At 36.5% G+C, this 23,545-nt stretch overlaps 1 protein-coding gene across 2 annotated transcripts; it reads right to left on the minus strand.

Moving 5' to 3' along the window:
* Positions 1–5,895: 5,895 nt before the first annotated feature.
* LOC137825634 (E3 ubiquitin-protein ligase UPL1-like) lies at positions 5,896–22,810 on the minus strand. Of its 2 annotated transcripts, none has more exons than XM_068631354.1 (17): positions 22,511–22,810; positions 22,182–22,306; positions 19,737–19,832; positions 19,449–19,652; positions 12,773–19,301; positions 11,582–12,636; positions 11,204–11,506; positions 10,921–11,125; positions 10,369–10,634; positions 9,978–10,264; positions 8,618–9,713; positions 8,387–8,533; positions 8,203–8,283; positions 7,901–8,126; positions 7,639–7,778; positions 6,294–6,400; positions 5,896–6,173 (listed from the first exon to the last, which is right to left on the minus strand). In XM_068631354.1, the coding sequence occupies exons 2-17, from the start codon at positions 22,275–22,277 to the stop codon at positions 6,071–6,073; spliced, it is 10,941 nt and encodes a 3,646-aa protein (XP_068487455.1). In that variant the 5' UTR covers positions 22,278–22,306; positions 22,511–22,810; the 3' UTR covers positions 5,896–6,070. The 2 variants fall into 2 exon arrangements, with proteins under 2 accessions (XP_068487455.1, XP_068487456.1); XM_068631355.1 differs by having other exon boundaries at positions 22,431–22,712.
* Positions 22,811–23,545: the final 735 nt, after the last annotated feature.

The following is a 23,545-nucleotide window of genomic DNA, read 5'->3' on the forward strand; positions in this document are numbered from 1 at the left end:
ATCATTTTAGGGTTTAAATTTTTTTTCCAATGACTAAAATAAATAAAAAAAATCATGATTTTATAAGGATTGAAACTGATCACAAAAAATTTCAGATCAACAACCAAATTATTGGTAGAGGCTATATAATTTATAAAAATCTTAAATCTAAAAGTACTAACATGTAATTTTATGGAGACAAAACTCACTGAGACATCTGAGCATAACAAAAAATTAATATTTTTTTTAAAAGGAAAAAACTATTTCAAAATTAAATAATGGAGAAGTATTAAGCAGAAAATTGACAAGACAAATAACCTAAAGCTGTGGATCAAATTAATAATGTTTATTCATTTAATTAATTTGTGAACATAATAAAGAAAGAAAGAAAGAAAGACAACGAATAATAAAGTGAAAAAAGGTTGGCGCACTCAGAAGTTAAAGAACATTTAGTAATTAAAAAATTGTTGTCATTGCATAAATTGATAGTTAAAATTAATTAAACAAATCTATGGTGCACCCTTCAGATTTTATATTCGTATTCAATCATTATTAGGTATGGTTAATTTATTCATTTCTTTTTTAATGACCTATTTTAAAAATTGTAAACGTTTATATTACAATTTTTCCTACGCCTTATTTTTAACATTTTAAAATTTATATTTTGTATAATTCATTAAGTATGATAAACAAAAGAAGAAGCAGGCCATCCTACTAAAGAAAAGAGTGGATAAAGATTGGGTTTAAAAAGACAAAGTAGAAGAAATTAATATATCCAACCTGGTTTGGTCTCTATTAAAGTTGGAGAAATTTACACGGATCAAACTTATCCTATTATTATTATTATTATTATTTATTATTATTATTATTATTATTATTATTATCAAACTTATCCTACTACTACTATTATTATTATTATTATTATGGCATTATTATTATTATTATTATGGCTCAAAGACTTTTATGGGTTTTTGAATGATTAAAGGGTTGAATTTTTTTCTTCAACCAATAATTTTTTTATCTTATTTCTTCCTTTAGTTTTTTATAGACAATTCTTCAAAAATATCTTTGTTTTTCATGATAACCGATTAGATGTTTGTTTTTAAAAGTTTTTTTTGGCAATTTTTCGTTAAATTGATCATCTTTCTCCATTATTATTCTTTTAAACAAAAAAAAATGATGTTTTTGTATTTTCTCTTTTTCGGGCGAGATCTTAGGATAAATATTATTTTTTGTTATAGGTACTTGGTCATCCAAATTTTGTAACATGATGTTATACGTAATCGGTTGTTATTCAAGTCAAGCCCTTAGATTTTTGTCCGATGTACATTTTTAAGTTATAGGCCTCATTAAAATTTTGGATAGGCTTAAGACAACACACAACTCCAAGCCTCGAGTCGAAGAGACAAAAAGGCTTTATAAGTGCAGGTTTTATTTCATTTTGAACATGAGTCACTTACTGAGTGGTCTCGAGGTTATTACCTTTTTCAAAATGTCGCGCAACTCCTCTTAATTGCTCTTAACCCCCTTTAACTTGCATTAGTTTGAAGACCTGTTGAGAAACGTACACTTAAGGTGACGATTCCTCCTTCTAGAGAGGCAAACATCATTTTCAAGTGTGGAGTCAACACCATCGCCCCAATAACAAGTTATATGAAGAGCGGGTGTCCATCACAATGTATCTCACTAGGTTTGTGTTCGTCATCGTGTCGTTTGAGAAAGTAGTTTCGAGTTCTACATGACCTCAGACTTCCTCCTGTTCTCCTGAGAATCCCATGAGGGTTCCATCAAAGGGTCATAGCTGACCCTATAGAATGTTTAAGCCCACAAAGGTCTCCCAAAACATGACATTTGTCGAACTTCCATAATCAAGCAGAACTCGATGCACATTACAGCCCATGGCAATTATTGATATTAAAATTGGGTTGTCTTCATGGGGTGTTATGTCATCCAAATCGGTTATCGAGAAACAAATGGGAAGAGCTTGTGGTAGTCTTTGAGCTTCCAGTGATAATACTGATCGGACGTAGATGAGATTACGCCTTCTCCCGAGAATCCTCCAGCCATGGTGTTGAAATCTCCGAGAATTGGAACTTCATGAGTGGGCTCCCTGGGTGCAACACTCCCCAACGGTGTGGCCTGCTTCCTTTCACCTAGCGCCTGTAGGTACCTTTGTAGGGCGTCGTCTGTTAATCGAGTAAGTTGAACTGTCGTAACATAATAATTCTTTGTGTTATGCCCATGTATTTGATGAAACTCACACCACGTTTCTCGGCGATGACCCAATTGTTGAACAGTTTGCCTGGGTAAATTTAGCTTGTTTGCAACCTCAGGATCCCTCATAAGTTGATTCTGAGGGACACTCATCGATGGACATTGGGGGGCTTCTCTTCTTTGGTTGTCCCGTCTGACAACATATAGGACATATCTCCATTTGGACTTCCTTCCCCCCTGAGTGTTCACCATTTTCTTGTTTTCATGTCTGCTGAACATGGAACATGCTCACTTCTCCTCCTCCCTCTTTCTTTGAAATTCTTTTTTGGCTTCAATGTATGTTAAGGAATGTTTTTGGACTTCAGCCTTTAACTCCGCTCAATTCCTGAGTAGCAATTCGCTGAAAGGATTGGCTCGTAGTCCCTTTACGAACACATCCACGACCATCTCCTTATTTGGTTGTTGAATATGTACTGACACCTCGCAGAACCTATTGAGACAGCTCTTTAAAGAGTCCCCTTCATCTTGCTTTATATCAAATAATTTTTCTTTCCTCGGTGGCTTGATTTTATTGGCAGAGAACTGTTCTTTGAATATTCTCGAAAAGGTATGGAGTGAGATGATGGTGTCATCAAGAATTTCGTCGAACCACCAGAGAGTTGTTTCGGTGAATGTGTCAATTGACATCTTGCAACGCATCGAGTTTGACCCCCATGAAATCAACATTCGGGCTTAGAAGGCTTTGAGGTGATTCTCAAGATATCTCGTTCCTGAAAAAAGGGTGATTTTTGGATACCATAAAATGCGGGGGGTACCAATGATGTGAGTTGATTTTAGGATTGTTCATTTTATGGTGTGACACTTTACTTAGATTGAGATTTTAGGAATTTAAGAATGAAGACCTTAGGAAAATCCCCACTGGACATTAACTTAACCAAGTGGTTAAGTAGATGTGAAGGTTCATTTCACAAAGGAAAAAGGAAAAGACAATTATAAGGTGAAAATGATGCTAGAAGGTGCGGAATTAAAGAACAAGGAAAAGAAACCAAAATAGAATTGTCGAATGGAAACAAGGAAAACCAAACAAGAACATGATGCAAAGAGTAAAAATGGAATGACAATGGAAGAATAGATGAAGGAAAAAAAAACTTATGTGATGGATTTGAGAAGTGGAACACGCCACTTGGAGTGTGATTGACCTCCAAGATAAGTGAAGATAGCCGCCACTTGAGAACTCTCAATACTCACAAGATAAAACCTAAATGCTAAGAGGAATTCAAACCTCACTAACACCTCACACAATTTGTGCAGAGTAACTCTTCTATTAATTTCAACTTGAAAAATACACTAGGTAGGTCTCCTATTTATAGGTGAATGAGCCTTGGAGAACAAGTTAAAGGGGTAGGATGGGAAAAGGAAAAAGAAAATGGACAGCCTTAGGGTTTGACTAAGTCAACCCCGCATCCTAGGCTTGTCCTTCTAGGAACTAGGTCAAAATGTCTCCCAAAAGGGCTAGAAACAAGCTAAAATGCTTCCCACACCTCCTATTATGCTAAAGGTACCTTATTCTAGTCTATATTTGCTATTTGAACCCTCAAAGTGAACCCAAAATTATTTACAACATATTCTATCTCTTAAGAAGACCAAAAGAAAGAACAGTTGGTGTTTTAGTTTGTGCCCATCTCCTCTGGTCAGGTCCATGAGATCCTTGATGGGGTCTTGGTTTGTATCAACCGGTTCATCTGCTTGATCATGAGCCATGTTCCTCAGAGCTTCGTGCTCCTTTTGTATCTCTTTGGGGGCCTTGACAACATCCTCCATCTCTCGAGAAATTTCTACATCATCCCTGGGTTTCCTCATGGGCTTCTTTCTTTCGTCGCTCATGCTTTTCTTGTAACTCTAGGCGCATAAGTTCTTGTGCAGTACTAGATTACTTCATATATGCTCTTGCGCCACTCGAAATTCTTCAACTTGTCTTCTAGCCTCTGCATTATCCCATTGAAGTTCTTGCATAGTTTTCATGAGTTGTTGGACGGATGACGTCTCATTCTCCGTCTTGTCATCGCACTTGGTTTGGGGTTTCGCATTGTGTTGTAGCCTTAATTTTGTCTAATATCGTAATGTAGGTGTAGGAACCTTTTTATTTATCCCATGGTGGACGCCAATTTGTTCTTTCTCAAAGACTTTTCTTGGTTTTAGAGTGTTATATGGTTGAACTTTTTCCTTGAACCAACCCAAATAAATTTTTGATCCTCCTCTTTTCTTCAATTTTTCTTCTTTATAGGCTATTCCTCCAAAAATTCCGAAAAAATCTTCGTTTTTCATGATAACCGACTAGATGTTAGATTAAAAGTTTTCTTGTAATTTTTCGTTGAATTAGTTATTTTTTCTCTGTTATTGCTCTGTTAAATAGAACAAAATAATACATTCATGTTTCTAGCTTTTAGGCGAGATCATAGGATGAATATTATTTTTTGTTTTAGGAGTTTTCTGCCCAAATTTTGTAACTTAATGTTACACGTAACAAGTTTTTATCTGAGTCATGCCCTTAGATTTTTACTCGAGGTGGACTTTTAAGTCATAAATCTTTTTTAAATCACTATTAAAAAATCATTAAATAAAAATTAATTTTTGAGATTAAAATAATTAGTTGTTATATTGACAGTAACTAATTAGATACCAACTTAAAAACTATTTATTAATAATAAAAATTAATTTAGATATCAATATTTTTTATGTTAAAAATAATATCTAATTTAATTAATATACTAAATAATTATTTTTTATTTAAAATTAATTTATATTTAATGATTGATATCAAGAATTAAATCACATCTTTAGCAATGATTTCAATTTCCTTATTAGATTATTATAATAATCAATTTATATTTATATATTTTGTAATTGAGAAATGGGTGTATGGGAATAGAAGGCCTATATTTCCTTTATTTTCTATTTTGTTTCTCAACTCTTTTATACGAAAGTTCTTCGGACTGTAACAATATGTTAAATTGGAGATGTCAAATTTTATTTGTTTCTTTAAAGAGAGAAACAAGGAAGAGAAATTATAAGCATAGGATCCACCTTCATTAAAACTCATCTAGGAGTTGCATATTTTGAAGGTACTGAAAGGGTAATGTTTAGTCTAATCAGTAGAGTAAAAAGGAGAAATTTTAAATAAGAAAAGAGAGTGAAGTGATAATATCCCCATTGGAAATGAAAACCACTAATTTTTCCAAATATAATATAAAACGATGCACATGGGAGAAGTGTTAAAATATCCCCATTATGAGTTATTCAAATTAAAATAAAAAAACTTATATGAACAAATATGATAGAGACTTAAGACTTAATTTTTTCTATTTCTATAAACATAATAGAAACTTATACAATAAATTAAACCATTGTATTTTGTTTTTTTCAAAATTGTGTTGTACTCAAATTATCAAAAACTCAAAATATTTTTAAATTAAACACATCACCAATACATGTCAAATGAGTGTCTAGACATGTAGAGTTCATAGGATACCAAGTTTCCTAAATATATATGCAGGAACATCTTTGAAAAAAATGGAGACCAAAGGATAAAACATTTGGTCATTTCTTTGTGCCCCCAATTTTTGCTATTAAAAATACCTAATTACGCAGAGCACCAGAAGCCAGTAACTGGAATAAACAAGACATGATTGCAGTGCAAAGTGGTGAATTAGAAAACTGCCAACGGCATTTCGCATTGCAAATATACGACTGTACAACATATTAACATGATATGAACTTAAAAACTTCAATTCCCTGTACCACTGGATTCTATTTTGAAATAGCTCCTAACCTAAAAATGTAAGACATTGTATTTTGTACCCTCCCCAATCAAATTTTCTTATCCAAATCCAAAACCCTCATTTCCCTCGTGAATTGCAAGCAGTAACCTCTCTTCCAAATGTTGTTTAGATGGATACTCCGGCAAATCTAATTGATTGAAACTGCGTGAAGAAAATTCCGTTTTAGATTATTTCAAATCACACGACTACAATTATCCATCACAGATAATCACAACTGAAAGCAAAGGCGTATAAGGAATGTTGAAAAGGGGAAAGACATACCAAGTATGAGCAGAAGGCAAGTGACTAGAACTTCCATATGCTTTGTGTATCTGAAACTTCTGGGAGCCTGAAATTCCTTGAAGAGCGCTAAAGCCTTCCAAAGGCACCTGAAACATTAGTTGTAAAAATCAGAAGACAACATTAGTTGTAAAAATCAGAAGACCCCCATATTGCACATTGTTAATGTTTTTATGGCTTCAAGTTAGAAAAAATAACGTTTTCACATCATTACCATATCATAATAAAGAGTCCCTAAAAATATGTGAATCTTATGTTTTTCCATGGACAGAGAAACCTAGATCCAAGGTTGTAAAAATAAAAATCTTAAGGGGAGAAGTATGAATAATCTCATGCAATTAGAACCCTGATCTTAAGATCTTATCAAAAGTAAGAACATACATTTTATTATAAAATGATCAACTGATATATAATCTTTGAATTTTAAGAAATGCTGTAAATATTGATTTGAATATTTAAATTATTTTATATTCAATGGCAATTACTAAAAGAAAATAAACAAGCAGAAAGAGAACAGACAAGAAAAACAGTTTGGATATCTTTTATTTCAAATGATTCAATGAAGGCCACAAAAGCCAAATTTATCGGTTTCAGGAACAAAAATCCGTAAGAGCTTCTTCAGCAGTTCAGTCAGCTCTAGTAGAACACTAACAGACCAAAAAGAAAAGAGACACACTGATGCATCATCATCTTGCCAAAGAAAGAACCGATGATGATGTCCCCAACACATAATAGACAAGTCCGGTCAAGGTCAAGAGAGCTGAGAATAAATGGGAGAGATGACATAGAACAAGATCTAAAAGTCTGAGGAAAGGATTTTGAATGGTGGTGTTTGAGAAGGCTTAAAAATTCAATCACTTGCAGCAAAGAAAGGATCTAGGGAAAAAACAACAAAAAATGAGTTTGGCTTTCAAGTCACCCAAACCCACAAAAGGCCAGTTGCATCAAACAAATTAAAAACCACAGATTCCACGGCCCTACAAGTGTGATCAGCAATTTCACTCTGATCCTACTCATGATCCAGGAGAGAGGCTTACAAAATGTGTAAGACCTTAGAATTCTATGATATTCATCACAATTTGGATACACTACTACTTAGATCATTGTATGCATTCAGGAATAAAACTCGATCACACTGATCTCAGATCACTCCAATTTTAGATATCACAAACGAGACACACTCCTCCTGACTAAAATGCTACAGAAATAAATTGAATAGATGAACATGTGCAATTTCAAGTAGATGGTATAGATTGTGTTCACATGTAATATAACCGGAATAAGAGTATCCTATTAAAATTTAAAATATTCCTGGATAGTAATATACCTTTGATGTGCCTGTCACAAACTGCAATAGCCTAGCCTTGTCTTCTTTGCTTAAACCTTGAACAACCTCCCAAAACCATTGGATAACTGGCGATGCAGCACTATATCCAGAATATTCAGTGTTTGCTCTCAAGTCATCCACTGAAATAAAATAAAACAGAACAGTTAAATTTTCCCTTCCATGCAAATTATATAGATTGTAGGGAGAGCAATTGAAAATTAATCACATCGGTTAAAAGCTAATATAAAGGACTGAGTCTCACAATCAATATCAGGAAGTCCACTGATCAATAATTCCAACTCTTTGTCATTGAATATTGATATCAACTCCCTCGGAATCAATTCATTGAACCCTTCCAAGAAAGAATTTATTTGAGGTCGAATAGCTGTTGTCAACCGATGCTCAGCAACCAAATCAACATATTGATGTTTGTTCTCCTCGGTAACTTTGATATTCCGTCCACCGGGAATCAGCTCATAATCAGTCACCTAGATATGTTCATGATTAGACCACAACAATGGATAATCCAATATTCCCTTTCAGTTTTAAGAGCATGGTAAATACCTCTGTTCGTTCATATAAGATCAATTTTTCCTCATCCGCGTCAATGCTAAAAGTAAGATCCAGAACATCACTGATATCATTCTGCGATCATACCAGAAACACAGACAAACATTACAAATTGAACAATAAACCAAGTGTGATTAGAATACAAAGAGAGGGAGAGAAATTAAATAAATGCACTTGCCTCAAGCATCCATTTCAAATTTTTGAAATAATCAGGGTCAATGGCTTCAATATCATGATATGTGACTTTGACCCCAAGAATGTGCTTGTAAAATGACCGAGTAAAATGAACATCCAAGAGTTGGCCATCAAATAACGCTTTTCCAACCTGGATAAAGAAAAAATAGGGGTATCAAATATAATCATAGACGACTAAAAGAAAATATTCAAAAACAGTTGAATAGGGACCTACCACTCTACCAACAAATTTGAAATAAGATAAATGTTCTGTTTGGTAAACAGAGTTAGGGTTTGGCTGAAATGTTGATTCATTTCCCACTGTAGTAAAAAGCAGTGCTCCTTTATCAAAAATAACTCTGGACAACAGTTGATACCATTCCCTTGTAAGCCCACCTGCATCAATACCTTCCTCCCCTTGGAAGTGAACAGTCAACCTTCCCTTCAAATCTTGAGTTGATCTCATGCGAAGCTGGTTATAAGAATCTTCTAGAACATATGCCCTTCTCACTGATATTCTTAAGGGGCTATGGTGATGGTCATGCTGATGCTTAATTTTTGATCTGAAGTGGGCTCGTTTGTTATCAAAGTCAATAAATCTTGGAACCTTCAGCATGAGTGAGAAAGATTTCTCAAGCAAACCAGGGTTTTGCCTTATAAAAGCATTCAGTAGCTTCCTATGCTTCTCTGAGAACCGTACAAAAGCTGCATGTTTCTCATCTACTTTTAAATAAGTTCCAGCTGCTTTCTGGGGAGCAGATGTGCTAGCATACTCAATATCAGAAATAACAGGACTACTTGACTCATGACAAGCACCTAACTGAGCAGGATGCAATTTCTCACAGACAACAAAGAAGGATTCAATGTATGGTAAGATATTTTGAGAACCAGCTGGTAGTGGAGACATTACACCAGACGGTTTAGACACAAATGTACTAGAGGATGTCAAAGACTCGGATGCAACCTCTGAGTAGAATTCTATCTTACTTATGCAAGAACTCAGCTGATACCACAAAGGCTCTAATGCTAAATTGATTTCCCAAACCTCGGAAAGAGCAGCCGCACCTTTATCGTTCTCCTTCCCAGTCAGTACAGTGACAAGGGAACTCAAGGCTTGCAAAACTCTCAAAATTGAAGCTCCATCCGTAGAAGTAGTACTGAGCAGTGATTTCATTGCTTCACCAAAGACATGTAACTCATTCAATGCAGATGAAGTCAACTTTTGAATTGCTTCTGCCAGCTCAGAGACAAAAAGCTCACAATGAGTTGGAGCAATGGCCACTAATTTCCTCATTACCTCCGCAACAAGAGTGTATGCATTATCTGACAAACTGAAAGGAATGCACAAAATGTCAGATCAACAAACTTCTAGCTAGAAGCTCTGATTGGTGATTATTTCAAATGTGGCATTACATACAAAAATGCTAGGAAATGAACATATCAATAAAACTGACTAATTTAAAGTACTTTGATGCTCTAAGTCACGAGTTTTACCACCCCCACCCCTCTGCATAAAAACACACAAGCTCCTAGGCATGCTGAATAGATACACAAAAAGTAGATATGTTGACAACAAGCATAGGCCCAACACATACCCTTCTTGTGCAAGCAGGGAGCACAGGAGCCGGAGTTCTGTTTTTCGAAGATTACTCAACACCCCATGTGAATCACATTCAACGTTATTACCAGAGGATTTTGGTTTGGAGGAACCCTCAACATTAGTAGATGCATCATCCCCAGATGGCATAATATTAGAATCTGCATTCACATCTGCCACCATAGCAGAAATTTGGGGACCTGATGACAGGTTAGTAGATATCAGGGATTTGTGGGATGACTTGTTTCCAGCACTATCTATGATAACATCCAGTAAATTTAGCAGCTGAAGAGACACCAGAGATACAAGATAAATATGTCAGCACTGACTAAAACTCAGATGGCAAATGAAATTAAATGACAAAGTTGCCAATAAAACCAAAGCATCACCTGCTCAAGATGCGCTATGCTACGCAAATAAAGTGGTTGGTTCAAGAGGCCCAAAAGCATTGCAATGGAGATGTACCCTTCATTAGTTTCACTTATATTTTCTTCACCTTCAACAACTATCACAGTTTTGCCACGTGTGTCATCTGGTTCTTTTATTGCAGGATGAGGTAGTCTGAACTGGAGCAAAATTTTAGCCACGTACAGATGATTGCGAGCAAGATAAGTGAGAGTTTCAAGTATTCTACGAGACAGCAATGGGGGGACTCCTATGTAATTAAATAAAAAGAAATGTATTAATAAGACATTTCAAAAAAAATGGGGGGACTCCTATGTAATTAAATTCATTGCCAAAAAATTAAACATAATTTGTACGTAAAAATAAGAAAATAAGACATTTCAAAAAAAAGCTCATAAAATAAGAAAATGAAAGACATTTCAGAAAAACCATTATTGGGAAGATTCAAAACCATAAACACCAACGACAAATTGTATTTATGTTGCATAATCAAGACAAATCACGACACATCAATAACATTAATCAAGTATTCTTACCATCAAAAGACTGTGGACGTGAATACATTACATTTCTCTGACAACCATATAATCTATATGGTGGTTCAAGTTTACTAAAATAACTGACAGGCCTTTTCACATCAAGCATTAGTAAGTCCATCAGAATTTTCACTAGAGAGGTTCTTGTTTCACTATGAGCACAGAGATTTAAAAGAAGTCTCTGGAGTTGGCCCTTGTAGAGTGGCTGCAAAAAATTAAACAACAAATTATAGAGAATAAAGAATGACTCTTGTTGAAAGACTTCTTCCAATAAAATAAAAACCTGGACTACGCGAAATAACCGAATCATAGCATGCAAAGCTTCTGTATCAACAAGAGGTGCTCCATCAGCTTCAACAAGAACCTTAGCTCCACCAGACCAGCGAGAAGAAATGGTCCCCCCTGCTGCATCCAGACCAGAACCAATACCTTCTCGTCTTGAAGTATCCCCTCTACGATTTCTCGGATACATACCAAACACAGTACGACTGTAACGATGAGCAAACCTCTCCCGCAACATATTTGCCTCAGCAACAAGAGCAGGTGTAAGATTGGCAAGGATAGTATCTGGTGATGTTAACAGAACCTGAAAAGGGGGAGGGAATTTAAAATCACTTACTGACAATCTCACTTTTATATAACAGTGAACATACAAACTTGCCTCTTCTCGTAAGTCTGATGGAAAGGTTGCAATTATTGAGACTGTATCCATTTCCACAGGTTGCCCTTCCAGCTCCTGAGACTGATGCAATCTCTGGGCTTGCTGCTGAGCTAGAACTTCTGCTCGAATATCAGCTGGAAGAGCTGCAAGGAACTCTGGGTCAATATCCCCAGAGTTTTGAGACTCGACATTTGATGGCTCAGCCGCTTGACCCTGCTGAGCTGAAAGAACTTCGGCACGCAGCTCCTCGGGAAGAGCATCAAGAAAAGCAGGATCAATAGCTCCTGATCCTGCATCACTGTTCACCGGCTGCTCTGCTGCTGGACCATCTTGATCTGCATCACGGCTTGAATTTTCAGAAACTTCAGTAACACTGTGAAGGGATGCATCTCTTCCAACCACAGGAGAAAATTGAGTCAAAGGTGTATTTGCTCTTCTTGTGCGTGCAGCCTGTGAATCACCTGCTATCCTATCCGCAGAAACCTGCCTTTCACCGCCATCATCATGGCCATCAGCACTTCCAATCTCAACATCTAAGCTCCTAAGACTTTCACCAAAAGTTGCTCCACTACCACTACTCTCCTGGCTGACAGCTTCAACATCTCTCACAGCCCCATCATTATGTTCAAATTGCATCTCAACTGCCTGAGATTGCGTGCTTAAAACATTTGCTTGTGAAGGACCAGTCCTTGTTGGTCTGGCATCCACGTTACTATTATCAATGACAGAAGGAGTTATTGTACTGACTTCCAGAATAGGATTACTTTCAACTGGCACATCTGGCCTAGCACCTCCTGCATCTTGTGCCTGGGTGGTTAGAACTTCACCATGAGAGCCTGTTTCTGCTATGTTCTGATTGGATGACTTATCAGTGGTCGGTCGTCTCAATTGTGTGACAAGCAACTCCTCAAGCCCTTGTGGTACAACAACAGTGCTTGTCCCACCACTTTGCTGGTAATTATCAGTCCACAAGTGCAAACGTTGTCCATGACGTCCACTTCTCAGAGATCGGAATACATTATCCAAACTCACAGAGTTGTTCTCCAATGAACTATCTGAAATATTTAAACAAGATACCAAAAAGCCCAAATGTCATTAAAAAAATCAAGTCTTTAAGAAACAACTGATAAGTTAAGAAAAAACCGCTGTTGAAATAGAATATAAATAACAAGAATATTCAGAGGAACTAACCTGATTGCCCTGTAGGTGGAGGGAATGAAGAAGGTTCAAGCAAGAGTGGATGACGAGAAGGCACAGTGGTATCACCAGTTCTGCCCAAAAGACTATAAATAGATGTTGTCCGTCCTGGACGTCTAGACCCAAAAACTTCAAGTGGCATCACATGAAAAGCCTCATTTGCAAAACTATTATCTCTGCCAAATACCTCAATATGGTCAAAAACATTAATCCCATTAATTCCCTCCTCAAGTCGTAGTATAACACCATCTTCATCCTCCTCATCATCCTCGTCCTCTTCCTCCATCACTTCATCATCAAAATCTTCATCATCAATCTCATGTTCATCTTGATCTGTGTCAGGATGTGGCAAATGATGGACTTCTTCCAAATCATTATGTTCCTCATCATCTTCCTCATCTTCATCTACATCCTCACCTTCATCACCAGACATATCATCATCATCTTCATCAAGATTTTCTTGGCCACGAGGTTGAATTTCAAACTGTAAACCCACATTTTCCATTCCATTTTCAAGATCTCTTGCATCCTCAGAATTTTCATGCATGTAATCATCCTCATTAGCAGGAGCAAAACTCCCATCAAGATCTTGATCATGTTCCATATCATCAGTAACAGCTTCAGACCCACCACCATAGGAGCGAACTGCATAAGACCCCACATGGTCAACTTGAAGGGAATCAGGATTGGCTTGTGAGGTCATTTCCATGGACTGAGAGATCTCACCAATATTATTTGTTCTTCCAGGTTGACTTAGAACCGAAGGTTTTGCTGAAATATCACCCTTCAATGTACTAGAGTCAACTGAATGGACATGCTCCTTGGTTACCAATTCAAGAGCTTTAACAATACCAGTAGCAACTTCAGCTGAATCAGGATGGTCAAGGTCCAAAACTTGTAGAGTACAAGTGAATGATTTAACCAAACCAGCATCTATAAAAGTAGTGGTGGCCTCAGCTGAGATAGATGAACCAACAGGTGTACGAGCAGCCAAAACATCATTTACTAGATCAACAAAAACATGAATTTCATTGCTTGGACTCTTAATACCATGACATAAACCAACAAATTCATTGATGATATAACCAATCTCACTAAAAACCCTTTTCCTTGCCTCTGTAGACCGAACACAAGCAGCCACCAAAAACTGGTTGGCCCTGGTTGCTAGTTTCTGCCTCCAATCTCCATCAACTTTCTTGTCCTTCTTTGAGATTCGAGAATATGGAAGAAAATTATGAAGAATATGACCGAATATCCCACCCATGCTTAAACCTGCAGGACTCTTTTGATAAGAACCCCTAATGCTGCTCACTTCAGCATCTCGTCGAAGTAGAACATGAACAGATGATGAATACATCAATAATATCTCAGAAAGAAGCCTTAGAATGAAGACAATCTTTGCAAGTGATGCAGAAGCTTCCTGACTATCAGTTTCATTGTCTTCAGACCCGGTGGCAACTGCTTTTCCTTTTCCTTTAGCCAAGGAGACATCAATTTCCATATCAGTTGATGCTGCAGTTCCAGGAAGAGCATTTGAAGCAATCTCATCCTTCAACGGGGGAACAAAAGTGCAAATAGATTCAAGAAGAAGTTCTATTACATTAATAAAGCTTTGAGTAGGCTTTTTATGACCTTTGGCACTCTTGGTATTTGAATCATGAATTTTACCATTGCCAGAAGGTGAAGTGTTTGTATTTCCCAAACTAACCTTCCCATCACTGTTCTGTACTTTATCTTTCTCCTTAGTTTTGTCTTTATCCCTATCTTTCAACAAGACAATGTATGGCCTCTCACCTACCATTTCAACTTGGCACACAGATTGAGCAGCTAGCATAAAAGTTGCTGGATCCCGAGAAATCACAGCAGCTAAATTTGAAAGGAAATTATGAGGATTGACCCTTCCACCATTTGGATGCCGGTTGGATGCAACTATAAGACTATGTTTTATCTCAGATTCCATTGCTTGTTGGAGTGTTTGTGGATCTGCAAGAACATTACGAACGATACTGGCAGCAACATTATCAAACCCAGGGAAGAGGCTGCGGGTTGGCAAAGAAAGAAGTAGACTTAGACCACCAGCATCCAAGAAGGTAAGAGCTACAGAATAATTCCTAGTAACATTCGAACACAGTAACAGAACAGCATGCATTGTATCGGATGGAAGCTGATTCTTCATGCAACTACAAGCAATCTCAACTAATCTCTTCTGTTCATGAATATCTGCATACTTCATACAGAGTCCAAATGCAGAATGCAACCTGTTTTGCCTGTCTTCATCAATGGTAATTGATACCTGCTGGCTATTTACAGGTTCCCTCTTCAGCTGCTCAGTAATTTCAGAATTCAATTTTTGATCCACTTGCAACAACCTGTCCAGTGCAAGGAAAGCAGCAGTGACCCATTTTGGTACCTGCTGCTTCTCCCTGCTATCTAGACTAGAATCCCACTGGAACAGTAGATCAGAGGCAACTTTGATCAAACCACTCTTAGATGCAGCTTCCCTAGCTACAGAATCTTCATTAAGCATTAAAGCAAGAACATGAAAAAGGGGAGCCAGCATAGCATAATTTCCATTGCTAGAAACCAAACCACATTCTTTGATCCGTTCCACAATAAAAGAGACCACATTAGTTCTATGTTGACCGTCATCCTGAGAGCATATCATCACAAGCAAGTCCCGGACTGGAAAAGCAAGTGGTTCCTTTGACAAAAGTTTTGTGCAAGTAGATAGCAACTCATCAATAGGGGGAAGTTGGACCATCTCTTCCTCAAGATGTTGGGTATTGTCATTAGCAGCTGCATCCTTTGCATCTGATTCAGAGTTTCCAAGGGACATGGCAAGTGCGCGGGCAAGTTCATCATCTTCTTGTGTCTCCTCTGGGTGAGAGAACAACCACTCCATTGCCAACTCCACACTATTTGACCCAACTTGCCTCAAAGCTTCTTCTGCTCTAGACCTGGAAAAACCCATCTCTACAATGGTTGAAATAGTTGTTTCATTAGGAGGTGGCCCAGTCATGCGAGCACCACCATTACCATTCACATTCTTAATTTCAATGCCTGTGTACACATGCTTAATTATAGAAATAACTGTAGAGATAAATTCGAAACTACAGTCAACAAACTGGGGATGAGACCAAACAGGAAGCACAGTCTTCATTACTCTGGATTGAAGGACCTTCACAAAAGTCTCAGCATCCCTTGGGAAAGGTGTATCCCCATTAGTGAGGGGCTGTGCAAGCAAATGCTTTGTGAATGATGACAATATAAAAGAAGAAGTCACTAGATGGTCCATCAATTTCCCATAACTAGCTAAAGAGCCATAAATCCAACACCTATCTGAATCTTCCTTGTCATCTTGCTTTGCATTTGCATCATCAGTATCCATGGGTGAAGCAGGGGTCCGATTAACTGTAAAGAGCAGCTGACTGGTAGCTTCAAAGGTAGTTAATACAATTTCAATAACACCACGTCCATACAAGCAATTCAGCACAATAGGGTTGCATGAATCTAGCCTCTCCATTAGAATGTTATCCATAAAGTCAATCACCTTCCCAAAGTATCGACATTTTGTTGAAATGGATTCTTCTGTTCCAGAAAGATTTACACAACGACCACCATAATTCATGTGATCAAAAGCAATGGATGCAAAAGTAGAAGCCACAGATTTTGAAGCAGGACTAACATTCACAACATCATCACGTCGACGTGAAGGTAACAACATTACTTTTCCTAACTCTTGGAATAAATGGGTAATGTGAAATGAAAGCGATCTGACCATGTCACAACAAGAGGTATAATATGGTCTCTGCTTGTCAGATTCCTTCTTATTAGCAGTCCCAGAAGTATCATCTGACCCAGAATGCTGGACCTGACTACTAGAACTTGACAGCATGTTAGAAGGCCCAACTGACATTGATCTATGTTGAGAACCAGGGAAACGGCCCAAATCTCGATACAGATTTATAAGGTTAAAAAACTGAGATTCAATGCTCCATCCTGGTGTTCTCCTTCTTAATAATGGATCAAGAAACTGCCTGAAAGAATTGAATCTTTGCTCTTCAGTTTCACTTGCATCCCCTTCTGCCTGTTGTGAATTAGAAGAACAAATACCATCTTCATCACTCTCAGGCTTTCTATTTTCAAGTAAAGCAATTTGCCAAAGAACTTCACGATGTACAAGCCCGATGTCTTCAAGAACATCCTTACTCCCATTTCCAAATTCCGTAAGCAATGCAGTCAACCAACGATTGTCTTTCGATGTAGCGAGAAATAGAAGGAACTCAACCAGGAAAAGTGAAGAAAAGAAGCCACCATCAGACTTCATCCTGGGATCCAGCAATAAAGGTTCAGATGCTGCACGGAATCCCGCTAAAGCTTTCTTCAAGTGCTCCCTAAGGGAAGAACAGAAGGCCCGTGCCAGAGGAATGGAATGTTGTTGAGCAAACCCTTTAAATACCATGGTGCTATGTAAAGCAATAGACATGCCATCTGAGGATTGTGCAATGGTGGGACGTAACAACAACTTCAATAAAGCTTCAATTCCTGATTTTTCCACAAACAACCTGCATGTCTCAGCATTTTCTATAGTCCTATGAACCAATACCATCAAATGAAACACAGATAGCTGAATAAACTGCTCATCACTTATCCCTTCTACAGCTGAATTTGATGTACCTACAATGCAGCAGTGCCCTTCATTTTCTTTGTTTTTAGAATCTGTTTCCATTGCAGTGCTCTCAGCTTTCCCAGAAAATCCTGTATTATTTCCATCCCCAGAGGATCCAATCTTATGGATGATTTCAATGATAATATCAACACCAGTGCTTCTGAGTGAAGATACATGACGTAGAAGTTCCTCCACAGCATTTGCCAAAGGAACAATAGCCTCATTCATGGCTAAAACATACTTCTTGCTAGTGAAAATGTCAACAAGGAACCGTAGTGATGAAGATTCTCTAACGGCCTCTAACCCTTTGGCATTAAGACAAATAGCCCCAATACCATTTGGAATGCATGTCAAAGCCTTTGATGAAGGAAGTATGTCAGATCCAACTGACAATAAAAACGCATCAGGAAGACCCATTTCATGCAGAGCAGAAAAACATGTAGGATCTTTGTGGATTATTTCACTCATAACAGTAACAGCTGAATAATAAATGTCACCTCCAAACTTATCTACATTCTGAAAAATCAAGCTGAGAGTTGTAGGTAATGAACTGTCATGAGAATGTTGAGATCTGGTAGAGTTCGCAGGGGCATATGTTGCACAACCAAGCGCCTTAAGGGATACCTTTATAAGCCTCTTCTGGGACTGCAATTGATCAGTATTCTGTCTCAAGCTTTCACCAGTAAGCATCGTGCTATCAGTTTCTCCAACTAAACCAATGACTCTGTGTACCTCTTTCTGTAATCTCTGAGCCAAAAGTTCAATGCCCCCCAATTCTCTAAACAATGATACAGATGAGCTGCTATAATCCATAAGCTTCTGAAGAGTTTTCACAGCAAAACAGACTAGATGAATATGTGTAGGATCAAAATCCTCCAGCAATGGCAAGAAAGTAGGCACCATACCAGAACCTCTGATATTATTTGCAGAGGTCGATGTTGAAACCACATGGAGCAGATAGAACTGAAGAAGTGCTTCAACAAAGGCAAGAGATGATGGATCATTGGAACTCTTCAACGACAAAATAGCCCTTTGGAGTACATTCAGGAGTATCATGCGGTTCCCACCAGCAAAAGTTAAAGTAGATCCACTGAGTATCCGTGCTCGATTATGTGATGATGTACATGCTGCTAATTGAGCTCCTAAAGCAAGCATTGCAAGTGTTCTAATCGATCCAGATACAACTTCCTCTGATCGGACAATTCTAATCAATTCATTTGTATATTCTGGTTCATTAGCAAAAAAGGAGACAAGTTCATCCTGGGCATCACCTGACTGCACAAGAACAATGAAAGCAAGTAGGCAAATCCTGCTGTAAAGCCTGCATATTCTAGGAGACCGGAAGGCCCGAGCATATCTGATTCTAGTGAGCAAGGAAAACCTAAGCTCAGAAGGAATGCTATATTGCTCAATGCACTGCTTCATCAATGACAGATCATCTTCTTTGCGCAGATGCAAATCTGGCATGTGTATAACTGTTGTGCCAGGGGAAACTGCCTCTGCATTTTGTTCCTTGCTCTGGGCACTGGAACCATGCAATTCAAAATAAAGGGTAGTACCTATGCGGTAATTTGATTGGTCATGACCAATCTTTTCAACATCAGAAGGAAATAAGCTCAGTGCTTCATCTTGGGCATCCTCATTTGCCATAACACATGCGTACAATCCCAGACCCTCCTCCTTGCTTCCCCAGCCCTGAGCTAGAGACAAAAGATAGCTGTTAACCGAACCACTGCAAATCATCTTTGTACTTCCATGAAGCTTAGAGGGATTAATTTTTACAAGAGCAGAAAGAGTTTCCAATGCAGCAATAAGAATCTCAGGATCTGTCGATGCAAGTAAAAGCTTGAAATGCTGAAGAGGAAGAGGTAAAGATGAAATATCAGAAATAAAAGTTTAAAATATAAAAAAACAAAACCACTTGACTAAACAGGGGAAGGAATTAAGGAAAATATAATAAATTAAGACCAGCCATAGATAATACACAATTGACCAACTAACCTCTAATCCATCAAAGGAACTCTTGTTTGCACAGTTCTCTAAAATTATTTGCAAGACTCGTAATATTTGCAGAATTGCATGTTTTGGTAATGGGCTGTCATCTTCTAGATTGTCTAACAAAGTCAAATCATTTCTACATGACAAATAAGTCTTGAAGTATGTATCAAAATGAAGCAACAATGGTCTCCAGTGATGAAAATTCCCCTGATGCAAAAAGGAAGGCTTAAGCCCCGGGAAAATAAAATTAATTACTCAATGCAACAAACTATCAGACTAAAATGGCAATACCTTATTGTACTCCCAGCGAAAGCCAGAAAGCGGTATGGCAATATCTTGTAATGGACATTTGATAATCTTCTCAATGAACCCTTTGATCTTAGGAGGCTGAAACCAATCAATCACCAAAATAAAATGACATAACATGGACGTTGGGGAAGGAAATGAATGATCATGTGTAAAAATATAAAAACATGATAAATACAAAGGAATAAATGCAGTTGAAGCAAGTACGCAAACATATTCAACTCCATAAATTTGTCTGCAACAATCAGTGTTGACTGAGGAATAACAGTATTACTCAACTGTTTAGAAAAAGGAAATTGACACCAAATAACATTAAGGAATGAATAAAAATGGAGCAGCAACAATTTAAATGAAGAGCCCTGGTAATTGTCACTGTAAACAAGGCATACACAAAGAAGTACCGAAACCTAAAGCTGTTCAAAAGCCAGAAACTGCTATTTTTTCTTTATGGGTAACAGGGTATATTCACACTTCTGTATTCTGTATACTGGAAATTAAACTCATGTAACCTACCACAACCTAAGATTACAGTACACAACACGAAATTAGTGCATTAGAATATCTACATTAGTGAGAAAATAAGAGAAAGTACATGAAAATATGAGAAACAGAGAAAATTGGAGAGAAGAATAAACTGGGGAGAACTCTCTCAAATTTGTAACATTCTGAAAGAACATGTTGATGGGCTCTCTTGGTGATAACTGTCTAACTACCTAAGTCCATTAGTGCTCTAACAGAAACTATGAATACAAAACCATATTATGCTTCAGTGCTAAAATGAAGAGAATGCAACAAAATATAAGCTAAAAAATAGAGTAAACAAACTAGAGTTCTCTCAATTCTGAATAAACTCCATCATCCATAATAAGTCCCTACACTATAACTGTCTAACTAACTCTAAGGAAGTTAAGAGGGGACAGAAGCTATAACCTCTAGTAGTCTCGACTACCTGAAATGCAAATAAACTACACTAAACATAGAATGGGCAGTAAATAAGGATAAAATATCAATTCTACTACATGCGTAGTGCCTGAAATGCAAATAAACTAGGCTAAACATAGAATGAGTAGTAAATAATGATAAAATTTCAACTACTTGCAAGTAATATAGAGTAGAATTGCCGCTTATCATTCAGATTTTAATATTCAGTGTTTAATGGACACAACAACAAAAATGTATCCAGTAGGCCTGAGATCTATCAATACTTAGAAAGAACAGATGATCACATGCGGATTATTAAATCAGCTATAGTAAATGACTGGTGAAATCAGCAACTAGGGTAAACCTAACAGTTTAATATACTCAAATTTTGAGATAACAAACTAATAAATATTCCATTATCTTAACTATATATTATTTAGTCCAGTGATGAATACAACAACTTATAAATTTAAAACAAAGAAACTAATTATGCTTCGTTTGTCAATATTTTACATAATATTTTACATAAACTTGTAGCAAAGGCATCATACATACTGTATATTATAATGGGAGAAAGTACCCGTTAAAATGATTTCAAAAAATCAAATAAACACCCAAAATCAAAACAAGTTCAAAACTGAGTTGCTTATTCTAACTTTTCAAGTTTGTGGTAAATAGTTGAGACAAATCCAAATTCAGTCAATATAAGACTGAACTGAAATAACTCAGGTTGCCTTTCAAACCCAGTAAACAAAAAAATATAAACTACAGAAACAGTAATGCAGCAATGAATGAACTTCGCATAAATGATTATTGATTTAATATTATGTAGCACTATTTCTCCTAGCTATATACCAATTTGAAGAAAAAATAAACTCAGTAATATGCTTTGCTAATTAAATTAAACAAGTCACTTCTAGTGACAGACCCAGTTTTCTTAGCTAGAATAAAAGCTTATCAGGGTTATCTAAAATTAAGATTGGATCTTGTGGTTGAAGCAAAGAAAAGATCATTTCTTCCTCTAAGAGTTGAGACAATTAAAAAAAAATCAATCACAAATACAAGCAATAGAAAATTTCAATTACAAATACAAGCAATAGAAAATTTCAATTAACAAAAACAGGTACAATGCATATACCAGGTTATCTCAATTATTAAATATCATAAACAAAATGTGTTTCTCTAATTTCCCTTCTACATAAAAACATACAAAAAAAAACTTTCTTCACAAAACAATCCTCATAATAACAAACACAAAAAAAAAAAACTTTTGGTTATCACTATCAGATAAATGAAGTCAGAAAGACAAAATCCACCTAAACCTAAAACACAAACTTCTATCCTTGAAAATGCAAAAAAAAATAGTAAAAAAAAAAACTAAATTTTTTTTTCCATCACATTATATATCACTGTCAAGCAATAAGAATCCTAACTATGGGTTTCCTCCCCCTTAAACCCTATTAATAAACCGGCCGCATTAGAGAGAGAACAAACAAGAGATACACTCACAGGCTCAGTGTCCAACTTAACAGAAGGACCAATTGCACCCTCGTTGGACAGAAGCTGACGCAGCCTCGAAGGCCAACTCGATCTTAGGGTTGTCATCTCACCTCAACAGTACACTGAAACACCACCTGAAATCAAACCAAAAGCAAAACCAAATCACAATCCTCCTAATGGAACCGATCAAATTAAAAGTTTGAAAAACAGATTAGGTATATAGCAATCCGCGATTGCACCAAAGCTATCAGCTGGTACCAAATCAGCAATTGGCGTGAAAAACCAGATCAAGTTGGTATCCCTAAACAAAGAGTGAGTCAGAGAGAGTGATAAGGTACCAGAGAGATGAGAGAGAAAGGAGAGAGACGCAAACACATCCGAAGAAGTACTGCGATATAAGAAGAGAAAGGAAGCGATAAGAAGAGAAGCGCGAAACCCCAATCAGAGGGAGAGAGAGAAAGAAAGGGATTAGGATCGTTGCTTTGTGTCTGAGCAGTGAGAAGAAATTTTGATTTACTTTCAACACAATTTTTGCTGCCCTCTGAGGGGGCGAGAGAGCATTTTATAGACTGATGACTGAGGCTGGTTCAGTCCTTCATTTCCTTGCTTACACTATGGGTCTTCTAAACGTACCTTTTATTTCCCTTTCTGCCCTTAGGTTTATTGCTTTGTTTCTCTTCTTTGCTTTGTTTCTTTAGTCTTGTTGACTTTTTTTTGCCTTTGAACCATCACATTTTATATATAAAAAATAAATGTTATTCAAAAACATTTTTATTTAATTTTTTTTACTTTAGTTGATGTCACACCAAACAAAAAAAATCAGTATCATTCTAATATTTTTGTCTTTGGAAAAGAAAAATGAACATATTAGATTGATGGTAGGAAAATATTTTTTTGTCTGATGATATAAATTGTTTGCTGGTTTAATAACACATATATAAATATAATGAGGATATAAATATTAAAGATATTATATATTTTTTATTTCTTTTATTGTTCAAATTTGTTCAATTTGTTACTAAATTATAAAAAATCATATATTTTATTTCATTTTATTTCTCTAATGTTAGATTGAAAAATCATATAGTTGATAAGTAATACTTTTAGTTTTTTTTAAATAATTTAATGCTTTATATAGAAAAATGGCCAAATCAAATTACTTGATATAAAATTTGACAGGGTTATTTTTAATAAAAAAATATTTCCTTTAGATTTAATGGTATGTCTCATAAATTTTAACTGTTAGATTTTTTAAAACTAAATGACAATGATAACAAGTAACTTTGAGATTTCTCTGACACATATACACACTTACATGTAAGTAAAATGAAAATGAATACATTATTATTGTAAAAAATGAAAACTTTAAATCT

The sequence above is a fragment of the Phaseolus vulgaris genome, chromosome 8 (assembly GCF_000499845.2).
Source record: "Phaseolus vulgaris cultivar G19833 chromosome 8, P. vulgaris v2.0, whole genome shotgun sequence".
Classification (NCBI taxonomy): Eukaryota; Viridiplantae; Streptophyta; class Magnoliopsida; order Fabales; family Fabaceae; genus Phaseolus; species Phaseolus vulgaris.

Bases quoted from the DNA above. Each gene is read 5' to 3' on its own strand.
- LOC137825634 (XM_068631354.1), bottom strand. From the start codon at position 22,277: ATGACAACCCTAAGATCGAGTTGGCCTTCGAGGCTGCGTCAGCTTCTG. The intron at 10,635-10,920 runs GTAAGAATACTT...TTAATTACATAG, and splicing joins ACGTCCACAGTCTTTTGATG to GAGTCCCCCCATTGCTGTCT. The intron at 10,265-10,368 runs GTGATGCTTTGG...GTGTCTCTTCAG, and splicing joins GCATAGCGCATCTTGAGCAG to CTGCTAAATTTACTGGATGT.